General features: G+C 37.8%; 2 protein-coding genes across 6 annotated transcripts in view; one reads left to right on the forward strand and one right to left on the reverse strand.

Annotated features, from left to right (window-relative positions):
- The window catches only part of TEX47 (testis expressed 47), a 5,296-nt gene extending 825 nt beyond the window's left edge, over positions 1–4,471 (forward strand). The window contains exons 2-7 of the mRNA XM_085312908.1: positions 134–206; positions 1,856–1,959; positions 2,343–2,407; positions 3,291–3,492; positions 3,908–4,067; positions 4,425–4,471. Of these exons, the coding sequence (XP_085169034.1) occupies positions 134–206; positions 1,856–1,959; positions 2,343–2,407; positions 3,291–3,492; positions 3,908–4,067; positions 4,425–4,471 (651 nt within the window). The remainder of the gene's footprint in view (positions 1–133; positions 207–1,855; positions 1,960–2,342; positions 2,408–3,290; positions 3,493–3,907; positions 4,068–4,424) is intronic.
- A 332-nt stretch (positions 4,472–4,803) lies between these two features.
- Positions 4,804–18,281, reverse strand: part of ARHGAP17 (Rho GTPase activating protein 17) — a 50,566-nt gene continuing 37,088 nt past the window's right edge. Inside the window, exons 13-22 of one of the 5 annotated variants that reach the window (XM_085312923.1) lie at positions 18,073–18,153; positions 17,101–17,214; positions 16,647–16,738; positions 16,357–16,513; positions 14,871–15,113; positions 12,424–12,587; positions 11,402–12,022; positions 10,412–10,435; positions 8,261–8,305; positions 5,651–5,727 (exon numbers count right to left, since the gene is read on the reverse strand). In XM_085312923.1, the coding sequence (XP_085169049.1) occupies positions 10,413–10,435; positions 11,402–12,022; positions 12,424–12,587; positions 14,871–15,113; positions 16,357–16,513; positions 16,647–16,738; positions 17,101–17,214; positions 18,073–18,153 (1,495 nt within the window). In that variant the 3' untranslated portion in view covers positions 5,651–5,727; positions 8,261–8,305; position 10,412. Of the gene's footprint in view, positions 5,728–8,260; positions 8,306–10,411; positions 10,436–11,401; positions 12,023–12,423; positions 12,588–14,870; positions 15,114–16,356; positions 16,514–16,646; positions 16,739–17,100; positions 17,215–18,072; positions 18,154–18,281 lie in introns of all 5 variants that reach the window. The other 4 variants (XM_085312922.1, XM_085312925.1, XM_085312921.1 and 1 more) reach the window with 4 other exon arrangements.

Raw genomic sequence — 18,281 nt, forward strand, 5'->3', positions numbered from 1 at the left:
CGGAGCCTGCTGGCGGCGCGGCTGCAGCGGCTGCACGGCGCGGGCCAGGTGAGGCGGGCGGCTCTGCCCCCGGCGGGCCCGCACCGCCAGGCCCGGCGCGGCGTGAGCGAGCCTTGCCCGTCTCTGTCCGCAGAGTCGGTTCCCGCTCCACAGGCTGGTGGTGGTGGCGCAGCTGGGCGAGGGGGCCGAGGCGGCGGCGGTCACAGGTGCGTGCCCGCAGCGCTGGGCTGCAGGAGGGRCCCTGTGGGGGTTTGGGGCGGCCTGTGTATGCTGCCTGGGAGCCTTGCAGCTTGGCTCACAGCCTCGGTCGCTGAAGCACCTCCATGGTGTATGCCCAGGAGCGGCTGGGAATTGAGGCAGAGGAGGATGCGGCCGTGTGAACATCCCCAGACGCRCTGTCAAGGCTATCACAGTCTGGTAATACAAGGTGTGCTACATAGACGCGATACCAGACATGCCCTTGCCCGCACTCTTCTCTGCTACCTGCAGTACCTGCTGCAGTCGGCACGTGGGTTTTGGTTCTGAGGTGTGCTCTTACTCATCTTAAAGACTTTTTTTCTCTCCCGAGTAAATGCTGGTACCTGTTGCCCTTCCATTGGAGTGCAATATGCTCGTATTCTCTCTATCTAGGATGAGGTATTTTAAGGGTTTCATACCAGCCCCGTAAGGACCTTTATTTTTAAGATAAAGGAACTAACTACTAAGGCAGCAGTATTGAAAATTCAGTTCATTCAAGGCAAGGGGTGGCTCTAGCATGTATAGCTGCAGTATTATTGTAGTTCCTTTTAGGATTTAGAAACCAAGACACACAAAAAGTGAAACCAATATGCACAACTAAAAGTGGTGTTTCATGACACTGAACTCCGAAGACATGGGAAATTATCTTGCAAATTTTTCCTATACTATACTGAAATTCTGGTTTCACTGACTACTTAACAATTTCTCTTTACTGTAAAGAGTAGTTCTAATGCTGTACACCAGAGGGAGTACCAGAGACTTCATCCTCAATTCAAGTTTGAAAAGGATTCTTAAATATAGCTTAACTGCAAAGCATTGAAAACAATGAATCACCTCCAAGGTACATGCTGGTATTCTAGGCTATCTCTTARGTGACGTTCTTTTTTCTCATCTGACTATATCAAAACTGCAAATACTGCATAATTGTAAAAAAGTGCCATATACCAAAGTCATGCTCATTGCATTGCATGTATAATGTAGTGACAATATGGGCAGCATACAGCAGTGATGCATATAAGTCTTGCAGTAGCACAGTAAATAAAAAAAAATACCATTTTAAAAAATAATAACATAAAGAGAATTATCACTTAGGATCCTTCCTTAGCAAATAAGATACAAGTATTACAATCCCTGTGGGAAAAAGACTTCATTTTCAAAGTATGATACTGCTTTTGCAACCAACTTTCAAGTATGACTTTCTCAGCAAACTAATTGATGTGTACTGAATGTTTTGTCTGATGAGTGGGATACATAAAGTTTTTTTTTTTTTTTTTTTTAATAACTGTATTAGTGCCAATGTCATGCAGAGGCAAGAAATCGACTGCACATGCAAAACTTTTGAAGTACTCTACATTCAGGGCCTTCAGGTCCATCTTTAGAGTAAACAAGTGCTAATGGGAATTTCACACTTCAGCCACTTAAAACAAGTATTGCAGATTTTGGTGCAGCTTTAGGAGCTAATATGAATTGTGTTGGTGCGTATGTCAAGAAAAGATTCCCATGTTAATAATRCTTTTACATTTTCTCTGAGTAATAAAACTTGTTACCATGTTAACTTGGTGGAATCTTATATCACTATAAGCCATATGACAAACTGCCRATTTTACTTTTGGAACAGGTTACCACAAAAGCCTGTTTGAAAATGCATTACAATGCCACTCAGGAGAACCAGTCTCAGGTCTACTTCTTCTGTATTCCAGTTGTGTTCTTCATGTAATAGAGGTAAGTTATGTAAATCCCTTTTGGGATCAGATAGCTTGATTCACATTTATACAAACTTGTGTTCTACGATTYGGCCAGCTACAAATGAATAGTCACCTTCTACTCCATACAAAGGGTTAAAATAAGAGCTAGGTCCCTAATAGTGATGTGGCAGTGCTGATAGCTTATCCACGGAATTTTTTCCACTCATTCTTCGGGTAACTACCCCACATTTTATTCTGACAGAATCAGACAACTTTGTCAGACCTARTAGGAGCATTATGCTCTGCCCTCTGTGTCTGCAACCCAAAAGGGAGAGCCCATTTACAGAGCAGCTGATGAATTTTTGTTTTCACAGCTATTTTSTAATATGTAATTTCATAAAAAATCTCCTTCCTTTGCAGTCTTGCATTGGTACAATACATCTTATCATCCAAGATTTAGCTTCTCTCCAAAATCAAGGACATAAGTAAGTGTTTCACATTAGTTGAAAGAAAATCATTAACAGAAGTGGACAAATACTTCCTTTAAGGTTAAATCGAACATTAGCTATGATAACATTTTATTTTCCCATTGAATAACTTTGAACCACAGTGTAGATAACATTTTCAAGTTAATATGACATACATCTTTTCTGTATGCAGGGAGCAGTTGGCTAGGTGACAATGGACTCTTGCACAGTCCTCTGAAGTTCATCTTCAAGTTGCCAAGACTTCAATTGTCAACAGTGTTAAAAGGTTTTAGAAAATAGGAAAATTCATTCCTTAATTCTAACTGCCTGCATGATTTCTGTATCCTGCTTTGTAAACATTTATAGATATATATAATTCTAAAGTCATCTTAGTCACTGCCTTATGGCTTGTTATTTCCCCTTTCAACACTGCCTACCAGTCACCACAGAATTCAACCAATTCTTGTCTTCTCCAGCTTAACCAGTAAATAAGTTCCTCTATGGCCCCTTATTTATTCACTGAAATCTGGGCTCATAAAAGTTCAATAGAAACTTCTTTTAGAGACAAGATAATTATCAAAGAAAGCTACCATCACACCCTTGCATTTATTAAACCTCTACTGCTCTTTTGCCTGTTTCTTGTAACATTTGAACAAAATTGTTCCTTCATAGTCTGCTCAAGTCTGCACAGTATGTTGTAGTACAATGTGAAAAAGTTTCCTTTGGCTAGATCCAAAATGTAAAAGGATTGAGGGGAAGGTGATATGATAATACTGTATGCATATRATGCCCCAGCATAGCTCCGGGAATGCAAATAGATCAATGCTTACTTTATGAACCTTGAACATCTGGTAAAATATCCTTGCTGTACTTAAGGATGGAATTCACTCTTTCCACTCAGTGCTTTACTCCAGGAAATTAAAGTTTTAGTGGTGTCGCATAACATCCCAGCCAGACTGTTCCCAGACTGGTATGCTACAACAGTGACACCTCCTGTGACTTATCTACAAGATGCAACACAATCACAGTCTACAGTAGAGGTAGTCACAGAGTGTCTTACTCTCCTCTTCAAGCTGGCAGCTTATGTTCCAAGAATGTTTGAGGTAAACTTTAAATGCTTATGCTGTAAGAATTTTACTTGGTTTACCCCTCAAACCACACCAGTAAGCAGATGTGCTTCTCTTTTAAATAGAGTTTGCAAGCATATACATCTGCAAGGATTCTAGACACTGTGTTATAATGTTAAGGGGAAATCTGTAATTTTATTTTGTTCAGACCTGTGATATTCGGTGCAGCCATTTTATTAAACTAATCAATTGTACTAACATGCTTAAAGCCAGTAAATGTCACTCATGAAGTAATACATTGTTTTCTATACTCATTATTGCTGTGTACTCTTAAGAACAAAGTTATATTTGGTAAACAAGGGATAACAACTCCAGCGTTCCTGTTCTTCACTGTAATTATCATAGCTGTTTTTATTGTAACTGTACTAAAATAATTTTTTTTATTATCAAGGATGACAGTGAAGATCTGAGTAACAATCTACATACTCTTGCACCTGAGCTGCTAATCCCAGCAGAGACAATTAACTATTTGTGTAACATTGAGGAATGTGCAAATCCAGAAGAATTTCTGAAAATGTATTTAAATCCTTTACAGCCTGCTATGGATTCAGGTATACTGCTTACAGTTATAGAGACAAAGGTCAATTTAAGGCACAGAACTAGAATTCTGGCTCAGAGCACTGAGTTTAGAGCTGCAGGAGTTTGCTACAATGCTGGTATAGCAACAGAGTAAGTTAGGTCTGCATCTACGAATGGGATGGATCTTTCCTATTTAGTGATGCTTAAAACAGGAAACAACCAGAGCAGTCACTGATACTTTCAACCTGTGGCACGAAGGAGATGGTGACTAAATATATTTATCTTGTCACYGAGTACAATGTAACCTGTCAAGGTGTTTAGGAAATGCAGTTTTATTTCACAGGTGGGCCTGAGGTCTCTTTTAATACCTTGACTAAGACTTATTGCAGAGTATTATGGAATTCAGAGGTTAAATAAGTTTCAGCCAGTTATATGAATGCTATCTCCATTCCTGCTGAAGTAACTAGTCTTTTCCCCCCCTTCCTCCCTCTTATTCACAGAAACTGTATGGCCTGCCCCATCACATTTCTTTGCATGATATGGGCTATATCCAGAACTTTTCTTTGCAGCTGGACACATTCATGTCTACGCATTAAGGAGTAGATGCATATTCGTTTCCCAGTATGCTTTTTAAAAGAAGATCGAGCTGAGCTACTAGAGACTCATTAGCTAAAAAGCCCAGCGCATAATTGCATAACTTCCAGTGYAGAACTTTTGTTTCAAATGTACCACAGAAGCAGCAATGTTATTTGGAGACTTGAATAAATATGCCTTCAGTTGACAAAAAACAATCTTTAATTTTTATAAATGTTCACCCAACTGACAAATCCAAACAGATGTCTAAAGTTCTTTCAAAATTCAACCATTTTCAATAAAAGCAAAAACACTTCCACAGTTTTATCTTGAAACAGTTGCAGGTTTCACATAAACAAAAGCAGGTTTGGTTAATACAAATAACTATGAAATAAGGATTAAGTACTGATCATTAAGGAGCAATGAAATGGTTAAAGATACAGTAAGTTTCCTTCTACAGTATGACAGTCCTTCAAGGCACTAGAATACATCCACAGTTTTGACAGGCAACTGATAACCAGCAGTCACCAACAGCACTCTGGCATTTTTTGGTTCATATTTTAACAAGAATCTGCAGCAAATTAGTGAGGGAATGTCTCTTGCAAGGCATCTCCTTGTAATGTCTAAGGACTAGAAACAGAAGTCTAACTGTGACATTAAGAAGATTATTTCCACAATACATGCACTTTAAATAACTAATGTTCTGCTGCTTCTCATTCTGGAATTTCTGCTAATACCATTGGTATTAGCAGCACCTATGCTTCCTATGCAAGTTTCCACAGTAATCAATTCTTCCCATTCAAGATTTTGAAAACCATTGTTCAGACACAGATCATTAAACTTCTTCTGAATGGCTAAGTCACTTTCTCAGTGGTGCACAAGTCAAAATTCCACACAGTTTTGCCGTATCGTCAAAAGAAGCTTTTCACTGTTAGGTCTGTTAGTTTTCCCATCAGGAGAGGAAAGTTGGAAGTTTTATAAGTTTACATTACAGAGCAGTGCTTTCTGTATCATTGTCAATATCTAGCATGAGGTGGTTATGCAGTTCTTTGCTTGCTGTCTCTGTAAGAAGCTCTGAAGAAGGGTTTTGAAGTGGTTCTTGAATACTGGAACTGGAGTCTGCACAAAAAAATGGAATAGCAAATTTAGCAGTCTGCACAGTGACATCTTATTTAATATTCTGTTTCTGCTGCATTTCCTTAGAAAGAAAATGAAAAGGACAGACCAAAGGCTTTTCAAACACAGGGTTGGCACATATGTGCATGCGCACACATGAACACAAAAAGGCTAAGCCGAACAAATAATGCTTATGTTTGGGTTGCTTCTCCTACATACCTTTTTAGTCATGTACATAATAGWGAAAAAAAACATTTCTTTTTCAAGAGTGGAAGAAAACAAGTATAACTTGTCATCAGATTCCTCAATGCCCTGTAGAAGTGATACTTTATTTCAGACACTGACATCAAATCAGGATTGGTCACTCAGCAAGGAGTTTAGCATCTAGATGTTCAACCAGATAAACACCACCTTTTTTTTTTTTTTAAAAAAAAAGCAATAGGAACATGTATGATGTCAAAAGGAGGCACTGTCACAAAAAACAAACAAAAAACAAGGAATGTTGCACTTTCTGCTCTCTGTTAATGAGGGGAGAATTTTGTCCAAGCCAATGACCTCAAATATTGCACTTTTGGTGACTGAGTGCACTAATAATTAGAAGACCAGAAAAATCCAGAACATTTCACAATCAAGGTAAATGAAAATATTGATCTAATATTTTTGAAAGCTACTTTATAATATGCTACAGACGTTGCAGCAGGAAACACCACCTATTGCAACACAGCAGCTGCCCCAAATAAAAAATTTAGATCATATAAGTCAATAGAGAATCCAAACAGACTTAAAAACTCAGGTGGCATAAATAGGCATCCTTTAAAGATCTCAAACTACATCTAAAACATTAAGTCTGAAACTTGCACATTCATAAAGTAATTAGTGCTAAGTTGAAAGCCTCTGTGCTAAATGATATGGAAGAGGCAAAAGCAGAAACAGAAGTCTAAGTGCAGCCTCCCCTGCTTCCTTCCCCAGCCTTCCCCATTCTGTCAGGATAAACAGTATGCTAGTGAACTGCAGTAACTTTGTATTAAATGGTCCTATTAATTTAGTAGACAGAACTCTTAAATTCTGTCTGACACCGATTGGCTTGTCTTGCAGAGGACTGTTAGATGTCCTCATCCGTATTACTGGAACTCAAAGATTATATAACCCTTCCTATATAACTTGAAGGTGAGGGGGAATTTCTTCACTGTGAGAGTGACGAAGCACTGGCACAGGTTGCCCAGAGGGGTGGTGGAGTCTCCTTCTCTGGAGATCTTCAAGGCCTGCCTGGATGCAACCCTGTCTAACATGCTCTAGGTGACCCTGCTGAGCAGGGAGGTTGGACTAGATGATCTCCAGAGGTCCCTTCCAACTKTACTGATTCTATGATTCCTATAACGTAATTACAGGATTTACATTTTCTTGGGAGGTTTGATCTATACATTTTCTCCCAAATCCTGTATCACAGCCTTGTGAGAAAAGGACCATATTCTGCTAAGAAACTGTTAGTATGTCAGTCATAAATGAAATCAACCAGAAGGCATAGAACAAACCATCAGTATTATTCAAATCGTTTTATCCATCATTTGGGTGAATTTTATATTCCTGTCCTCAGCCCCCATTATCACTTGGAAAATCAGTGTCCTGGTTACTGAACTGTATCTAGTAAACAGTCTTCTAGGAGAAGACATATAGGTCACACAATTTGTTCAGTAAGCCTTTGATAACAATGAAGAAAATTACTGGAGATACTTTTTCACTATTTTAAATGCATGAATGTGAAATTAAGTCTCTGATCCACAAAACCAAGTTTTTGTAACACCAGCAGCTCCCTTTTATCCCAACTACAGAGTTTGTTTTTACAACAGATGAAAATGTAAGTACTTTTTTAAAGTTAATTTTAAACTTTATATCTTTATGTAGACATTTTTACTATTGTTATCTGATGTAGTATTAACAACAGCTTCCTCAAAATATTCTACACTGAGTTTGACTGTGGAACAGATGAGCACAGAATCTAAGTAGCTGGCCACTGAACTCTCCCTAATAACTAACAGTACTGTATCTACTGTATGGTTGATTTTCATTTAAAGTACAGTTGAAAAAGGAGTACTTCAACTTTAGAGGCAGGCACAGGAGTTCTCCCTACCACTACTGCATATTAAAAAATGACCCAGAAAAGGAGGTAACTGAAAATATGAGGTGACACAGGAAAGGAATATCCGATTGTGACAAACAAATGATACAGCTGCTTCAAATACAGAATGAACCTTTGTATAAAACACATAAATTTCCAGCTATAMATGTCTATTAAGTGAAAAAAGTCCGACACAAAACTGGCCAGTCAAAACATGAACAACATTATACAATCCAATCTTCAATACTTTTAGTATGTTAATRTGAGAGCAAGCATAAAAACAGAGCCATTCTTTTTGCATGCTACACTAATGAGAATGCAAGCAAGCAGTGTTATTTGTGACAGGTTAGTAGTGGGCATTAGCACACACATGATTATGAATTAGCAACATTTTTGGCCAATCATATGCCTTTTCCTTACCATCAAATTTTCCAATACAGTTCATACTGAATGCTGGTCAAACATCTAGATTGTTTAATAAAATTTTTGATTAGAATATTCTTTCCTAGGGTTCATTACTTTAAAACCACAAATAGGATTTGAAGCATTACTCAAGTCCAGTACATGGACAAAGGAATTCAGCTGTATCCTGAAAATACTTCAGGATTCTAAGTTCTGCTGTTATAAAATTTATTCTCATGTTTTCCATTGCTCCACTATTTAATGTTAAATTAAAAAMCAGTTATTTCACACTGTAAATTAGGTAAGGCAGATTTATACTATCAGTGTTTAAAAATAAATGCTTATATGTGCATGTGTAAATGTTAGAGCAGATATTCTTATGTAATATGCTGTGGTGTTAAATCTGAGTAACTATTAATCAAACAAAAAAAAAAAAAAAAAAAAAAAAAAAAGGAAAAAGTGGATGACCCTGCACTGAGTATACTGCTGCAGGTAAACCACAGTATCAGTTCAACTTTCAGCTTTTCCTTTTTTCTTTCCCCCAAAACATACTAGGTTTTCTGAGTTCCTTTATCAGATTTGCTGATAGAGAACTCATTAGTATCAACTTTACTGACTTTGCTGCATGACAGCTTTCATACTATTTATTTTTTTTATTTTACACAGCCAATTTCCTTAAGTTCTTTCACTTGAAAGGAAAGAATATCAAGTCTTTTCAAATTTAACTCTAGAGGCTGACAATCAGACCTTGATTTTGGTATTTTTAAATGCATCTAAATTACAGGACAATCCAGTGTAGCTCTTTTTCAATTCATTTAAAGGTGCAACAGAGTTATCCCTGCAGTTCACCATTTAAGTTGTAATTCACAATCTAGATATAGTTGCAGTTGTGTCAATCACATTCCTATCACAAATGGTTCATTCATATAACTTAACTCCCCTCTATTCCACCCTTCAGTGAAGCAGCTCTCTGCATAGCAACTGAATATTACTTAAAGGGTGAGTATTTCTCCTGTTAAATTGGGGTAAGACAAAGTCTGCTTAAGTGTCTGCTATCATTAAAGCTTTCGCATCAAAACCAGAAAAATTCCAAAATGAAAACAAAGGCAGTCAACCTATGAAACAGGACTTAGAAAATAAGGTTAAGCCTCTTGAAATTTGACTCATCAGCAAGGTTTCCAATTTCATTTCATGTGCAAGTGCTGTAAAGATCCAAACCCCAGCCTTATTTCTGAATTCAGTTTTAAAATAAATCGCTTTTATTTTAGAGATACTGAAAAAAGAGCAAGAGTATGATCAGGTGAGAGTTTGTTTTAAAAAGCAGAGCTACTTTTCAGTTGTTTAGAAGCTCATTTATTGCTTGTTTCTCTTATTTAAAAACTGTACTTCCAAGTTGACTTGTCATTCCARTATTAACTTCAGTATCTTTCCTGTAAACTAATAGTCACATCTTGAGATAATTCAGTAATGCAGCCTCAACATTTTCAGACTGTCATGCAGTTGTTACCTTAACGGTGTATCATCTCTAAACCATTATATATGAATACTAGGATTATTAATATATGTTGTTTGGCAGTTGTAGTTGAACAGACTAGTACTATTAGTGAGGCCTGAGTTGACAGAATGCAAATGCAAACATGCCAGAATGCAGAGATGCTGCTGGGTGCTTTTCTGCAAAGGAATTTAGTCATATCAGCATGTATTTTGCACAAATAAATCCTAAGTAGTTAAAAATAACTGAAATCCTAAARTGAAAGCTACATTAAAAAAACACACACGCAAAACACTGAGGAAAAAACATGAGCTGCAACATATGTCTGCACTGATGAGAATACACATATTTTAAACAGGTCACTGCTTCATACTTGACTCCTGGAGTGGTAGTTTTGCTGACTTTGCATCAACACTTTTTAAGTGTTACTCACTTCATTTAAGGGATATGGCTATTTTTAGGACTTGTTTTTAGGATTAACTTAAACAATATTCACAGGACTATTAAGCATAGGCCTTAATATCTCTTAAAAACAGAATGATATGTGGTAATGAGATAAAATGCAGAGTTGACAGAGAGCACATATTCCAAAGCGCATATACAAAATAAAGCTACAAATAAAATATTGCTGTGCAGGAGCATTTTAGCTATATTGCATGTTTCTGGTCAGTACAAACCTTATTCGCAGTAACCATCCCCACCTGTGAAGGCATCATGGGGTACAGCTGTTAGGCATCAGAATATACTTTGCATTCAAAAACAGTCTTATTCTAGAGACACTGCAGCATCATTGGAAAATTTTAACCATTACTGAACAAACAGATTTAAAAGCATTAGTTTTACATTCATTGCCTTTTCCTTCAGAAGTGCCTAAAATAAGCAGAGACTCAGCAGAACATTTCAAGATCTGCTAGTTTTTACYCTGTCTGCAGCAGTTTCATTTTTTCCAAGATTTAAATGAATGTTACTATCAAACTAACTACAAGCATCATGAAGTTCCTATGAGAAGAGAGAAAAGACAGAACATTTGAGACTTCGTATGTCTCAAACAGAAAAACAAGACTGTGCTCAAAATATGAAGATTATCTAAAATTATTACATATGATACATTTGATTCTTCAACTTCTCTATGCCCAACTTAAAAGCACATCAGAAGGCTTAGTTTTCAAGATAAAACATTCACTACGTTAGTATCTCTCTATTACAATGAGTATTAAAAAACAAAATACATTGGCCACTTTTGGCATTTTATCTTATATATATGCTGAAAYACACTACCCTTACGCTGTATCTCCCTCCTTCAATGATTTGCTTTTTTGGCAGCAGATGCATAAATGTAACAGACTGCCATGATGTAGARGCCTGAGAAAGCCCTATAGTTTTATTGCTGTAATACTGCTTTGCTCCCAAAGCAGGAAAAAAAATAAAGCAAATAGAYATTCCCCTCTGCCCCCTGAGGAAGACCTTCAGTATGGAAGATGCTGCCCAAAATCCTGGTGCACTACAACAGGTGCGGGCATTTTAATAAAGCACCAGCTATTAAGTATTTTAATTGTTAATTTGTACTTTCTACATTTTCCAGAAGAAGGCTATTTTACAGCTACAGATACTACTTTCTTCATTTCTGCTCCCTGAAGAGACTGAGTATGATAAAATAATCCACTTACCTGTTACTATTTTGGAAGCCGTTTGCGTGGGATTCGAATTACCACCATCTCCAGCTGAATGAGAAGTGGGAGGATGAGGCGGAGGTGGAACACTAGGTCTGTTCCTGGGTTTTGGTACTGGCCGTGGCCTTGGCAGCGTACCAGTGTGAGGAGGAGAGTGAGACTGTGAGGTTTCTTGAGTAGATGACTGAGGCTGTGACAATGGGGAACTAATATTATGTTTTCCTAGAGGGGGTGTATCAGGTGGTGTAGGAGTCTGTGGAGGAGTGTAACAGGGCTGCTCTGGTCCATGCTCACTGCTGGATGCAGCAGGAGGAGATGCTTGACTGTTTGATTTGGGCTGCAAGGGAGGAGTAGCCTGTGTTGGGGGTTGTGGTGGTGGATGGCTGGGAGCTTGTATTGGGGAAAGGCTGCTGGAGTATCTCCGAGGTGCAGAAACCTGGGAAGTGGAGGTCTGGACTGCTCCTTGGTTTGCATGTTGACCAGGAGGAGAAGAACTTCTAGCAGGTGGTTTTGGAGAGACAGAAGGTGGCTGAGCAGCTGAGGCAGAGCTTTGGCTTCCTGGCTGCCCTGGTGGTGGATTGGCTGGCTTAGGAGGTGCTGGTGCAGGCTTTTTAACAGCTGTTAAGATAAGAGATGACATTTCATGGCTGTGTATTGTCAAAGCAAACTTCAAAAATACATGATTTAGCAGGACAAAATAATATTGAAGTACATTAACAAAGTACAACAGTGCATTATCAAATAAAAATGATAGCCATATGAAGCTATCAAAATGCATATAAAGGTTTACTAATCAATAGCCGATAAATGATTTAATTAAATAGCGTTGGTATCATTACTACCAGCATTCACGAAAGAGTCCAAAGATGCATTTAGTTAGGCCTTAGTGAAATGTATGTGAATTAAACCATTGCCTGCAATAAATGACAAGAGATACTGGTAAAGTTATTTTAACAAACATTTTGTCAGTGCATTAAGAACTGGAGCTTAGTGGTTTTAAAATTGAATTAAAAACACACCTCGCCTCATTGAATGGGGACTGGGACCTGCTGCATTCTGTGGCTGATTAACAGAAAGCTGGTTAGTGCTACTTGTTGATTGACTCTGGACAGTGCCTGCATGTCCACCATTTCTTGGGGGTGGAGGAGTAGCTGAAGATGCAGTGTCCTTAGGTTTTGAGGTACTGAAAATTAAAAAACCAAACTAGATTAGAAAGTGATTGTAAAACACCTCACCCAGATGAGCTGCACGCATCACAGCTTACATTATGAACCGCATTCTACTTCTGAACCTCAAGACCTTTAGAAAAAGGTCTGCACTGGCTGATATTTAACAACACACTGAACACTTCTAGAACTCTTCAAAGAGCTCCCATGTACAACAGGTTATTAATCATGAAAATTGAATCAGGAATCTAAGTAATTTTGCAGTATCACAATACCTGTCTGAATAAAATACTTATAACTAGAATACAGTTTCCATGCTATAGAATCCTCAGTGCATTTGGAGATCCTTTAAATAAAGGCTTCCAACGTGAAAGTTCACATAAAATTAATTCTCTCATTTCCTCCCCTGAATATACCTATCATCCTAATAACAGTTAGCCTTTAAAAAAATACTCTATTGCAGCATCACATCAAATTCACTGACATTTATCTGGTTTATGTAGCTACTAAGGACTGAGGGCAATCTGTGAAGCCCTGCCAGGAAGCAAGCAAGCAAACCACCTTCAAACCACCACTACCCTACCTCAAAAAGAAAAAAAAAAAAAAAAGGAAAAAAAAAAAAAAAACCCACCCACCATGAGACACACAAACAGCTTGCTACTAGAGTATACAGACAAGGCAGATGCAGTCCTCACTGCTTAAAACCTTGGAGCCACGGAAGCYTTCAGAAGGCTCTAAAGACCACAGAAGCAGAGTATGGAGACAGCAATGGTTCTTTCTATTTCTTTGGCTGGCTGAAGTCTTCCCTCCACTCTATCTGAAATTTAGCTTTTACCTTGCTGCCACTGATCAAGGCAGTCCAAGGAGCTTTTTGTCTCTGAGGGAGCTATCGCAGTATAACCTCTGAGATTCAGTTCAGGACAAGTCAGGTTCTTCCTGACCTTTGGTCATGAAGGWGATAGGACTTAAGAAAATAAAGTGCTCGAGTATGAGCGAACTGAGGTGTTACTGGGCAGTGCCCCTCCTCTTACTTGCTATTCACCTGCGGTCTTCATTCATTTCTCTGTATTTACAGAATCCTCTTGCAGTATTCAAGACAACTAACATCTTCCAATCACTTTTCTTAGTACACTACAGTACAAATTTGTCCAGGTGCTGTTATTAAAATTTACTTATTTCAAGGCAGAGTTTGTGCAGATTTTAAATGCAGCTTTTGGACATTACATTCAAAATTTTAGGTCCTTAAACTGTAGAGGTATCTGAATAAGGAGTTGTAGCCAGAAAACCCCAGCTCCCTTAAATAATCATCTGCATGAAATAAAGAGTTTTAATATACACTTTAAACAAGTTTTAGGTAAGCTGGAAAAATTACGTTACTCTTGTGTTTGCTTGAACTGTTAACATCTCTAATGTGGTAAGTATTTTCAAAGTTAGAAATCCAGGGGCTTTTGTCATGAACACATTTGCACAAATGTCTCCTGACAACAAAGTTGCATGCAGAAGAGTCAGTGCTTTGCAGAGCTCTATGGTGATATTCCACTGTACTAATCTGTGTGGGAGACTGGTATTTGGAGAGCACTATAGGCATTTATGTGAACTGCAATCTCTCTCAGATCCCATAACTATTGAAAGCAAAGTGTTGTTTTCACCTTATATGAAAGGAAGACACACGGATTCCAATACTAGTTGCTGTAGATTTGTATAATAATATCTGGGATAAGACTGCACAGCATCTCAATATTAAGTAGCACAAAAACCCTGAATACATGCTTATGCTAAAGAAACTAATATTGAAATGTGATAAACTGACTTCTGGCTTGCTAACAAGCAAGTCTGGTCATCACTAACACTTGTTACAGACAAAAAAGACAAATTCAGATAACACGTACAAAAACCAAACAAGCACCAATAGGTTTCTAGTACTGCCATTGCTAGCTTTTGTCCTTTCAGCAGGAAACTGACAGTCATACTGCGTGGACACCTCTAGAGTATAACTTGCAGCAGTCAATATAAATAGCAGAAGGGCAGGTGTTTTTAGTATTTTTCATTATAGTTTTTTTTTTCAAAGTATTCTCTTATTTTAGAGGATCAATTCCACAACAGATGTTCAAATTAACGTTGTAAATATATATAGCTAAAGATCTCTTCCRTAGTGCTTTTTGTCCATATCTGAAGATACTCTACATGTGGCAACATATATTCTGATTAGAAGAGGTGCCTTATAAAGCAGATATATTTGACATCAGTTTGTTGCTAAAGCAGCCTGCTAAGCCACTGCCAGCAGAAGCCATACCTCTTACCTGATGTCCTCATTTCCTTGACTTTGTAACTGTTCTGCTGTGCCAGCAGAGAGAGCAAAGCCAGCACCCACTGGGCTTGTTTCAGCCACAGAAGCTTGTGAGTGCTGCTCCGCTCCAGACTGAGCCAGCACGCCAGCCTCCGTGGGTGGAAGGGGTGGCTGGAAAGCTGGGGATGTGTGCTTTCTATTTATAGTGCCACATCTCCGAGGGTTCGCTTGGAAGTCCATAACCTTGACACCAAAGCTACAGAAAGAAGAAAGAATAAACACACCATGCAAGCCAACTCCAGGTAACTAAAGCACCAGGACAATCGGTTACAACCCACAAAGACAAGTGCAACCCCTGTTGCTTAGCATGCAAAGCAGCAACAAGGAAAGCTTCAGCTTCTGCATATAACACCATAAATGTTAAGACATGCAACGATACTTGGCCTATCCACACAGAGGGRTAAACTAAACGTAAGTGGGACAAACTATTCAATTACATTTGAAGACAGACATTGATGACAATGAGGTTGAACAACTCAGTAATTTTAAATGTTAATACACATATTTCCTTAGGTACCAGAGCATCTCTTTGAATGTTTTGCCAAACAAATTTTGTTTTTATTAAACACAACCTCTAGATCCCTGTATATACTTCAAGAGAGACTATCAAATATGGCCCCCGGATATACGCTTCTATGATTTGCATTGTTTAAAGCAGAAAAAAAAATACCCCTATTTAACTATGGATAAACGGACTGAAATTCTAACGAATTTCAGAACGCACACAGCACATTAATTCTGAATGTGAATTATATTCCTGTTGTATTAAAGACAGTGAACCTTGAATTGATTTTCTTTTCTTCCTCCTGTCAGTGCTGATAAATTCACATGTCTAGCCATAGTTAATATTTAGGTAACAAGTTAACATTTGCATAAATAGCTAAAAACAAAACAGCACATCACTTGAATATTCATGATATGAGTGATAATAAATGAGTATTACACTACATGTTATATGGGAAAACAGCACTTTTTTTAAAAAGCATTCTACTATCTGCTGTGGTATACTGTACCATCATCAAATCAGAAGTCTTATCATGAAGGCACCAGGTAACACCACCTCAGCTTAKGGGCTTTGGAAAGAAGCCAGGGAACATCAGAAGTTAGATACTCATAGATGTTACTATATACACACTTCTGTCTCTGGATTTCAGATCCTCAGATCTGTAACAGGAAGATGGTAACTGGAAGCAGCAATTATCTGCTTGTTTTTCAATCATGCATTGAGTATAATCAGAAGGAAATACCAGTACATTACCTTTGAACCTTCCTCAGGCTGCAACAACATGAGGGAAAATAAATCACTAGCATTATCTCTACTATTTCCATAAAATTCTCCTCCTGAGGCCAATACAAGTGTGTCCAACTACCATTTCCTTAGTAGTCCAGCTCTCAGGAGTGGGCTAATATTTGAAAATTAATCTAAGAACAAAACATACCTTTCCTTCTTCAACAAATCCCCTTCCATTACAGCCATACTAACAGGTCTCTTCCGTTCCAGTGTCCCAGATTCATATTCATTCCCAGTGTGTGACAAGTGATTTGAATTAACAGCAGGAATTGCAACAAATGCACCAGACACATTGAAATCTTGATCTGGAAAAAAAAAGACAGAATGCATAACACCACATGCATCTACAAAATGGTGCCTCAGTGCAAAAAAACTACTGAACTACCTGCATAGGGCTACCATGAATACAAAATTCGTTATACTATGGTAAGAATTTACCTCCAGGGAAGAACCAGTCTGCGTGCTGAATAATAGGCTCAATAATTGCCACCACATGGACTGAAGTTGCAGCTGCCATTTCAGCAAGTGATCTGTGGAAGAAATTAATAAAACAGTTTATAGAAAACCCCATAATAATAATAATAAAAAAAGTTTTCATCTTGCCTAAATGGCAAATTTTGCTAAGCATGATCTATTGAGACTCTTAAATACCACATAAAAGGCAACTTCACACTTTAATGCTATAAACCTTATTTAATATTCTCAATTTCATCAGTCCTTAAAAGATGCACATCTAAAGTTTATCTGGATGCAAAATTTGAGAAAACATGTTTAAAATATTTTTTTAGGCAACTATTCTGCTGTGAATAGTTTGAATGATTTAGAACAACTAGATGAGAAACTCTACACCTTCATATAGATTTTGTTTTGAAGCATTTCTAAAACATCTTACCCTTCATTCTTTGCCCATAACAAGTTGGGGCCCAGGACTATTGCAACGTTGCTGGGTGTCATTTTGTTAATATCGCTGTTTTGTGCGAGCTTTGCTAAAAATTTGATTAAATACCTACAAAAAGGAAAGAAATCATTGAACTATGTCAGCAGGAACTCTTCCCACACAACAATATATTCTAGTACATCACTGATATTAGGACATAATTATTTCTTATGACAAATAATAGTTCTGCTCCTCATTTGCGAGGACATTACAAACTTAGTTGTTTTCACCAAGAAATGCTCTGAGTCAAACTTCAAGAACTCCTAAAGACAACTTCCCAGAAGACAGAAATAAGGCTATCAGATCTTTTACTTGGTAGTTGTTTACAATGCTTCTCTGTTTACCATGCTTCATGAAGCACAGGAGTTGAGTTTAACAGAAAGGAAGACATCTCCCACCTTAAAGTGACCTCAAAGTATTATGCTTTCAGAAAGAATATTTAGAGAATACCTATCAACAGCTATTTTCATATCATGTAATGGAATTCCCACACTTTTAAGTCAGTTTTATTCTGTTTCATTCCCAAAAGGTAAAGCCAAAAGGAAAAATACAATGCATAAGATGCATCCAGGTGATATTTCTAMGCCTAGAAAATGAAGAGCATAGCAGTTGAAAAGTCATAAACTACTGCCAACACTATGACACTTAAGTGGAAGCGTTCCAAGCATCACCATTTCATTACAGTCAGTAATGAATTAATCTGACTGGAAATAAACAAACTGACTGGAAACAAATAAATATGTATACACACCCACACATCCCTCACCACACCAAAGCATACTAGCTACTTGATAGATAAAACAGAATGCTTGAATGGAATGTGGCCAAGAAAAAAATGGATTAGAGTTTTGGCTGATCAGCTCTGAGACAGGTGATACTCTAATATTAATGCTGCTGTGTTGGAAGCCTGCAGATGGTCATTCATACCTGAAATTAGCATGATAATGCTTAGGCAATTTGTTACAGATTTTCCACAATTCTTGTAGCTTCTTATCCTGGTCCTGAATGCTGCAAGGAAAAAGACATTTCCATTGCATCATGCTTCCAAGATCAGAAAACGGCCGTTTCTTCCATGAAAAAAGATCAAATTAATGAATGCAAAACAGTATTTATTAGGTCTAAATGGAAAGTTACTT

The sequence above is a fragment of the Rhea americana genome, unplaced genomic scaffold (genome assembly GCF_003343005.1).
Source record: "Rhea americana isolate MKP2758 unplaced genomic scaffold, rheAme1 scaffold_370, whole genome shotgun sequence".
Taxonomy (NCBI): domain Eukaryota; kingdom Metazoa; phylum Chordata; class Aves; order Rheiformes; family Rheidae; genus Rhea; species Rhea americana.